The 8784-nt window shown below is 51.7% G+C and overlaps 2 protein-coding genes across 4 annotated transcripts in view; both read right to left on the reverse strand.

Annotated features, from left to right (window-relative positions):
* The window catches only part of Cacfd1 (calcium channel flower domain containing 1), a 38571-nt gene extending 33910 nt beyond the window's left edge, over window positions 1–4661 (reverse strand). For all 3 annotated transcript variants that reach the window (XM_055599831.1, XM_055599830.1, XM_055599829.1), the window contains exons 1-3: window positions 4479–4661; window positions 1915–1987; window positions 532–657 (exon numbers count right to left, since the gene is read on the reverse strand). In XM_055599831.1, coding sequence (XP_055455806.1) covers window positions 532–657; window positions 1915–1987; window positions 4479–4596 — 317 coding nt within the window. In that variant the 5' untranslated portion in view covers window positions 4597–4661. The remainder of the gene's footprint in view (window positions 1–531; window positions 658–1914; window positions 1988–4478) is intronic.
* Window positions 4662–4950: 289 nt separating this feature from the next.
* Window positions 4951–8784, reverse strand: part of Adamts13 (ADAM metallopeptidase with thrombospondin type 1 motif 13) — a 29794-nt gene continuing 25960 nt past the window's right edge. Inside the window, exons 27-30 of the mRNA XM_055600829.1 lie at window positions 8093–8239; window positions 7610–7786; window positions 5924–6108; window positions 4951–5378 (exon numbers count right to left, since the gene is read on the reverse strand). Coding sequence (XP_055456804.1) covers window positions 5187–5378; window positions 5924–6108; window positions 7610–7786; window positions 8093–8239 — 701 coding nt within the window. The 3' untranslated portion in view covers window positions 4951–5186. The remainder of the gene's footprint in view (window positions 5379–5923; window positions 6109–7609; window positions 7787–8092; window positions 8240–8784) is intronic.

Consider the following 8784-nt stretch of genomic DNA (forward strand, 5'->3'; position numbering starts at 1 on the left):
GCTGCCTAGCAGGGCTCTCATGCAATTACCCTTCTTTAGAGGCTCCCACGTATTAAGTTTACCTCAGAAGTGGTACAGTCTATGACATACTACACTTGTCAGAAATAAAGGAGAAAACATGTATTTAGAGGAAAATGATGTTTTCTGCCCTGCAGTCACCTGTCTTGACCTCTCCTCCTCAAGGCTAGCTACTCTCCTCTCAAGGCTTCACAGTGCCCACACAGATCCACTACGACCTGTCTGGAAACTCCCAAGTGAAAGAGCAAAACCCAGCTGCCTCCCCGTTCCTCCCTGTATGTGTTTTGTGTGGCCATAGCTGCCACCTGAGCTCCAGGAGGTAGATACTGAGTCCCATTCTTTAGCAGTTGTTCTTGCACTGGCCAGTGGATGTATCCACAGCTATATAATAGATGCTTCTGCAGAAGAAAAGACCTCAACCTTTTCCTGCCCCATCCACCTCACCAACATCTGCTTTAACCAGTAGGATTTTTGAAGAACTATGCCATAGGCCCCCGCCCAGTAGCCCCTCACCCGCAGTAGAAGACAGCCTTCTGCCAGGAGCGCAGCCGGTCCACCTTCTCAGCTACTGTGTTTGCAAACTCCACAAACTGGCAGCAGAAGGGCGCCTCACACAACAACAGGATAAAGGCATTCATGCTGCAAGGGCAAATGCAGAAAGGACGATAGTTGGTAACCTGGGGCAGCAACGGCCTTCATGCCAGGGGCTCAAGGCACACTACCCTTCCACAGGCCCTCCACTTCTGCAAACACCTAGATACTACAGGGCACCAGTTGCTGTCAACACCCCACCCCACCCCACCCCATCCCACCTAACTGCCCAAGCATCCTGGAGGAAGAGCCTGGTGTCTGATCTCTTTATCCTTCCAACTGTAACATGGAGCACTAAGACCCTTGCCTCGGTGTTATCTTGAGCCAGCGGCATGTTCATCCATGAAAGCTAGCCACACTACCAGTTGGTAGTACTATCACCGTAGTCACTAACACTGCCATCGAGGGCTGGCTAGGCCTCACAGTCGCTGAGACCTGGGAGCATGTGGATGAGGCAGATAGATGCTCATGCTGGCAGCCTTCACTCAGTGGCCTTCAATCCTTGTCCAGCTGCTGGGAGCAACTAAGCTGTTGGTGCTGAAGACCTTTGCTCCCACAGGTGTGTAATGATCATGAACAGACAACTGGGCCTTTGCCAGGCCCCATATCTATCTGGGAGGAAAGTGCCATTGGCAGTCTGATTAACAGACACAGCTCTTGTAACTCTTGACCACTGCCCATATCCCCAGATACCAGCTCACGGTTCCCCTAATCTGTACATAGCCTCTATACAGTGCCCATCCTGGCTGCCTTGGGCCAGCACAGGCTCTTGTACACATCACCACAAGACCCAAATCATCCTGGTCTGAAGCCTAGGGCAGGACCTCTACCTTGACCCAGATGTGTACCCACTGTGGCCACTAGCACATACTTATGTACAATGCTTCCCACGCGCCTAGAACAGCCCTCACTCTGGCCCCTTTCCCTGGGATCCAGCTGCGGAGGAAGAGGGTGCCAAGGACCTGTGGATGCTATAGCCACCAGTTTAACCTGCATCTGACCCGCTAACTCTAGCCCCACTAACTGCCTCACAGCTGACCACCCGCCTCTCTTCCTCTTAGACCCTCAACTCTGACCTCACGCAACATGGCACTGAAGCTCCCAGAGGGAAACACCCATTGTAGCAGACAAGGAGTCTATAGTGTATGGCTGGCTAGATGCTTAGCAACTGTGCCTGTGACCTTGTACCCAATAAAGGCTCAGGCGGCTGTGAGAAAACCTAAATGTGGTGGAGCAGGAAGAGGGATGAGACCTGTTATCACAGGTCTCAAACCCCAGCAGGGGAGGACATTGACAGTTACTCACATCATCCACACACCAGCTGCAATGTTCAGAGGGTGGATAGTGACACAATTGAAGAGTCCAGAGATGGCACAGGCTTCAAAACAAAAGACCCGGGCAGGGGTTAGCAAAGTATAAGGCAGGGCTCACAGAAGGCTGAGCTGACACTGAGAACTCATGGGTCTTCCTGTAGATAGATGATCAGTATTTGGGCTTCCCTCAGCAACACCATCACCTGAGACAGCTGAGAATAAAACTCCATAAGTCTACTTCTGAACCTCGAATCTAGCTACTTTCACATTTGGGGGACTGTAAGAGCAACACCCTTCTCAAACCTAAGGCTCTGATGGGCCAGCCTTTGGTTCCTAGCTATTATCAAAAACCCCTCGAGAGGTCAGGCCTGTTCTGCCTTCAATGAGAATCTCAGCAAGGGCTGCCTTGCTGAGATTTATTGTTTATTTGTTCTTTATGCTTGCTTGGTTAGGGTTTTTTGCTTTTTTTTTTTTTTTTTTTTTTTTTTTTTTTTCTCCTTGAGATAGAGCCCTGCTCTATAGCCAAACTGACCTTAAACACTATGTTGCTTCCTCAGCCTCCTGGGGGCTGGGATTACAGGCATGTGTCACTACGGCTACAGCTTGGATTTGGGTCAGGACAGGGATGTGTCTCAGGATACACTGATGGGCACCAGGTAAGAGCCAAATGACACATCTAAAACCAGCCACAGGACCCTGGGCACGTTAGTTTTCTTAGCTCATTTTCTCTCCTACACATGGGCATGGTATGTCCCAATACTAGAACAGAAAATGACAGTATGCACTCTTCTTCCCCAGACTTCACTCCAGTGTGGAGCCTGAGGCTCCTCCCTTCTGACTGCACCTTAGGGATGTAGTCTGCCTCACCCACCCGCAGCCTGAAGCTGGCTTCACCTGGAAGTCCCTCACCAGGAACTCTGGGAGCCTCTGAGGACATTCCTGGGAGCTGCCCAGCCTGGCAGGACATAAGCCCGGTTATCACCAGGGAGGGGCAGAGTGTTGGTCCTCTGAGGCTGCAATTAGCACCAACTCATTAAACTTGCAGCAGGCCTCCGGCACCTGATCCCTCCAGTGGGCCTGGAATTCCACCATTTTCCACTTTCCCGTGTTACACTATGCAAATGGAAGCTGATGCAGGAGAATGGACCAAGTGACCCACTCTGAGTGGCATAGCTTCTATGCCACAAAGCCCCCATCTCTAACAAAGAACTCAAAGCAGCACTCATCCGCATGTGGCTCTGGCAACAAAGAGTGCAGGGCCACAGAAGAGAGGGGCTATCCACCTCCTCCTGTGTGGAGCTATGTCAGGTCTCCCCTGAGAGGCCTGCACTGCTGCCATCAGCATTCATCTACTCTACCCACACTGTCCTACACAGCCAGCTTCGGGAGGACCAGGTCACAGCCCAGACAAATGGGAGTCCTCTGACAACCAGGGACATCCATCCAGTTGGAGTGCTAACCCTCATATCCTCCATTAAATGGAGATGTCACCATACAATCCATTCTTCTTCATAGCTATTGTCTACATATACCTTTAGGACCAGAATAAATCCCCCCAAGATCCTTTCCTCCAAGAAAGGATAACCCTATGCCAAAGTAACCCATTAAGCCACACCTCCTGTCAAAACCCCTACTGAGTTTCTAAAGCAAACACACTTTTTCCTTCCCCCCTATGATATGCCAGTGTTCAAATCCTTAATGCCCCCAAATCTGCAGGCTCAGAGAACAATTCAAGTTAGTGCCACAAGTCTCCCCTAAGGTTTCAACCCAGCAGGACGGTTGGGGAGGCCTTCTGGAGTTGCACCCACCTTAGGAAGCACAAGACTGGGTGGGATTTCCAAGGTCAATCTAGAAGTCACCTGGGTCACTGATTGCATGACCAAGATGGAGGGAGGGTGGTAGCCTCCAAGGTAGGGAGTAGGTGGGTCTGCCCTATCCACACAATTCCTGCTCCTGTACAAGTTAGTTAATGGGATCCTCGGACCTTCATTTCCTGAGACCAGCACTCCCCTGGGTTTATAGGAATTCACCATGAAAGGGACAGACAGGATCTAGCAAACGCATTCGTTTCAAAGGTCTTGTTTGGAAGGCCAGCAACATAGCTGCACTTAAGAGGCGGACCTGCCTTCCTCTTTATCTTTTGGAGCTCGAGCCAGGAAAGCTTGCTGGTGAGGCACCGGGCCGTTTGGACAGCAAGAAACTGAGTAGAAGCTGTCCCTCCACCCACTGCCCAGCCACCCTGAGGGGCCATGTAGCCCCTTGCACCATCTGACCCTCAAGCAAACTTCCTAGCCTGTGGAGACCCGTCCCCGCCCACACTTATGAACAAGCTTTGTCCAAGGCTGAGGATTTGGTAGTCCCACCCCAGCCCAGCTGAGCATCATTAGGCCGAGGAGGGGTAGGGGAGGGACAGACACCCTTCGTGAGTCTCGGCGCCTCTAGACAAGGGCAGGACGACTCAGCTGTGGCCATCGAGCTCCGGGAGGCAGAACGCAGGCCTGAAGCTGGGAGCCATGACAACCCCGGGGACGCCCGCTCCCGGGACTGGGTACTCACACACCGCCCCTAACACGCCCGCCAGGCGGCACAGCCAGCGGTACCACCATGTCATGCCCTCCTCCTGTGCCGGCGGAGCTGGACTGGCGGGCGCTCCGGCGGCGCCCAAGCCGCTCATGCTGAAGGCTGCGCGCAGCTCCGGGCGCGCACAAAGGGACGTGGCCACCCGCGCGCGGCCTTGTGGGAGAGGAGGTGATTAGCATCGGGGCGGACCAGCAGGCCACAGAGGAAGGGGTGGGGGTTGGAGGGGGGGGGCCTGTCTACATTAGCATAAGGGGCGTGTTTACGGTTCCTTAGTTGCCCCTCCGAGGCTCAGCCGGTGCGTGGATCCGCACTGGCTTTTTCTCTTTCCGAGATTGGAAGACGTCGTCTAGAAGTGTCGAAAGCCCTGCTCAGATGGCCAGGAACTCCACCTTGCAGTAGAATGAGCTTTCAAGTCAGGCTAAGGTAGGTTATGGGAGGAAAACAGCAGTCAGGTTTCCTGTATCTTTTATTAGCAACAGGGAAGCGGGAGGGCGAGGGGAACGGATGCTGGGGCTGCTTTTCCGATCTTCACCTACCAGTCCAGCTCTTCTGCACCTGGACAAGGTCACTAAAAGAGATTCCCTAAGGCTGGCAGGCGTTTAGAGCTCAAGAAGCTAGAGTTGTACACTCCAGGGACGGTCCTTAGGTGTGGAGTTGCCTCTCTTTCCATGGTTGGATAGAAATCTAGGACAGAGCCAGGCTGTTGTCCTGCTCCAGTTTCCTCGGTGGGATAGTCCAGTACTGACCCTGGAGCCTGGCCTGTACCTCCAGGAAGCCAGGACTAAACTCCAGTTCAGCCTCACTGCCTTGGGACTCCCAGTAGAGCACCTGCTGTCCCCAGAATGTTGTGGTCCTTAGACTGTGGATATCTCTAATCTGGGAAAAAGCAGGTAGCCAGGACAGGCATTGAGTGATCATTATTTAGGACTTATAGACTCCTCGCTTACTCAGAATCATGTTTGATTTTTACAGGAGCCCACATGTTCTACCCAAGAAACTGAAGCTCAGAGACTTTGGGCCCCTTCCCGGGACACACAGCCAGGTGCCAGAGCTGGGCTCCTGCTCAGGACTAATTTTGGGTGATCTGATGCCCTGTAAAGCACACAAAACTTCAGCCCTACTTATACTCTTCTGAAAACAGAAAATTCCAGGCATGAAAATGATGCTTCTTCCCTAGGTCAACAAGCAATCTACTTCCCAGAAAGGTCTTCCTTCTTCCTTATTGCAGAGCAATAAGCATTTGCTGGTGAGTGAGTGGAGGGTACCCTCCTTCCCATTCTTTCAAATGATTTTGAAGTTTTGGGTGAGAAATAAACTGAAAGGGTCCCCTAAACCCAGTACCTGCATCCTTTTTCCTAAAGATAGCTCTTCAGAATCATATCAAAAGTTACCCCATTTCTATCCCATCCTGGTGGCCTCACCGAGACATATTTGGCGCTGGTCCCCTCAGAGTCAATGCCCATGTCACTGGTCAGGGCACGGATGGCAATGCGGGCCTGTGGGGCCACGCTGATGAAGACCCGGCAGCTCCTTACATTCCTTCTGTCTGGGCTCCGTGGGGGACTCTCAATTTTACCCTGAGGTCCAAAGAGCTGCCTGTCACAATCTGCAGGCAAAAACACGGGGGTAGATTAGGTGTGAGCCACCTCAGGAAGACTACTGATAGCAGGGTGGTCTCTGGCAGACTGTCCCTTCCTTCCCTGCTGCTGAGCCTTCACTGTGACCACCTCTGACAGAGTAGCTTCAGGCAGGGATCTGAAGTGGGCAGTCAGGGAAGGTTCAGCTGGACACAACTTGTGTCTGATTCCTAGGACCTACATGGTGGGAAAGAACTTCTGACATCCCCTCAAACACACACACTTTTTTTTTTTTTAAGGAAAAGGATGACTGATGAGATGACTCAGTGGGTAAAATATCTTGGTTCTTGCCACACAAGCCTGGAGACCTGAGTTTAATCCCAGGAACCCATGTTAAGATTAAAGGAGAGCTGGGTAGCAGTGACATATGTCTTTAATCCCAGAACTCAGGGAGGCAGATCTCTGTGAGTTTGAGGCCAGCCTGGTCTATAGAATGAGTTCTAGGACAGCCACAGCTACACAGAGAAACCTTGTTTTGAAAAACAAAAAACAACAACAATAAAAAGATAAGAGGAAAAAATGTCCTCCATGTCCACAGCATGTCATGCTCATGCTCACACACATACATCATAATATGTAAAATAGTTTTAAAAGAACTAAAAGGCTCTAAGCTTTGGTTCCCTCCACTGTGAGAAGGGAACAGTGTCATACTTTGGGCAGGGGATTTTAAAACAGGATTCAATAAACTTGGACTACAAAGTACTTAAAATATGAAAGGTTGAGTTTTAGTTATGGCTGTCCACTGCTATCATCAGTAGTCTGTGGGAACCCCACTTCCCTGTACCTAAGCCTTCCTCAACACGGAATGTCTGCATGGGAGAAGTGAGGAGCAATGAAAACAAAGCCAGGGGGCCAGCAGGACCTTGATACACCTGCACACTCAGCCAGCAGCACAGCTCACTGCTGGTGGTGGCTGCGGGAGAGGCTGGTGACATCAAACCTTGGCAGAGACAGTGCTCCTGCTGCATGACTTTCGCATGAGGCCATGCAGAAGTGTCTGGAATCAGCAAGGGAAGACATCTTCAGTCACCTCGCACTTCTACATCAAACCTCTGAGGTGATCAAGAGGGCTCTTACCCATCAGATGCCCTCCTTCTGAGGGGTATGTAATGTAGGCAGTCTAACTTGTGGGTGCTAGCATACGTATACATGTCACAGGAAGCAGGCTGAGGAGAAGTGACTCACAGACCTGAGAGGACCTTGAAAGAACTGGGGACCAGGGTCAAAGGAATGAGGCAGTGGCCCGATAAATGTGGCAAGGACATGGACCATATCTGCTTCCACCCATCTAGCTTCACGACCACAGAGGACCTCCATTCTGACCATGTGGAAGACATTGCCTGCTCCTACTTTCCATCGTGGTCAGCTGTCTCCTGCCTTGCCCATGGCCCTGTTGAAAATGCCCTGTCCACAGGAGCACAGGCATAGCTACCCAGTGAGGTGTGGGGAGGCGCAGGCCCTTGGCTGTACCTCTGTTGAAGGTCCCAGGGCCTGGTTGGCTCCGGTACTGCAGCAGCACTCCATGTCCTGGCAGCACACGGTGTTGCCTCACCACCAACGTGTTGGTTTTGGTGCTGAAAGTCATGCCAGACATCTTCCAGCATATCTTCCTCCATGTAAACCTACCCCAAAGCAGCAACAGCTCCCCTAGAAAGGGTGGGGCAGTGAGCAACAAGCACCCCCACTCCAGGTAGGCAACAGTGGCTCAAGGCTGAGTTCAAATAACCACTCTCCCTCTTACTGACTAATGTGACTAAGTAGGGGACATGTCACGAGAGAGCTCATCCCCCCAATTTTCTATCTTACAAATGGAGACCCCCACACTTCAGGCGTGAGACAGCCTTGAAAATAAAAAGTAGGAACATAGTGGGGGCATCCTGCCAGAAATGGGACACACTGGAGTTGTAGTGCCAGCCCCAAGCCCAGCAGTTGCCCACGCACCCCTGGATGTACCTGCACCACACTTGAGGGAGCTCTCGAGGACTTCAATGGTCACCACCTCACCTAGAGGCCGCCCAATGGCCACCACACAGTCTACCTGCCCTTGACCTCGCATGTCAATGGTTCCTTTGGGCTCCAGGTATTGCCTTCCACAGACACCTACAGAGGACAAAAGGGCAGTGAGGTGACCAGAACAGGGCACGGCTGGAAGTTGGGGCAGGCAGGGGGTGAGAAAGTAGTCACCATCCATGGCTCTAGGCCACTTCCGTTTGCCTCAGGGAAAGGGAGGCAGTGTGGTGTGTGGGCTTTGCCCTGCATGGACCTGAGTCTCTGACCCGCAACTTCAGGTTATTTGAAAGGGACAGAAGTAAAAGTACAGTTTCTAAGCTGCAGAGATGGCTCAGTATGTAAAGTGTTTTGTTTTGTTTTGTTTTGTTTTTTAAGCACTGGGACCTGGGTTCAATCCCCAGAACCTACATTATAAAGCACGGGTATGGAGGTGCACACTTGAAGTCCCAACACTGGGGAGGCAGAGACAAGTAGCTCCCTGGGCTCAGCCAGTCAGCCTAACCTATTTGGGGAAGCTCTAAGTCAATGAAAAACCCAGTCTAAAACAATATAGACAGTTTCTGAGAAATGACACCCAAGGTGGCCTACACACACACACACACACACACACACACACACACACACACACACACACA

This window comes from Psammomys obesus, unplaced genomic scaffold (genome assembly GCF_907164565.1).
Source record: "Psammomys obesus unplaced genomic scaffold, mPsaObe1.curated_primary_1811, whole genome shotgun sequence".
Taxonomy (NCBI): domain Eukaryota; kingdom Metazoa; phylum Chordata; class Mammalia; order Rodentia; family Muridae; genus Psammomys; species Psammomys obesus.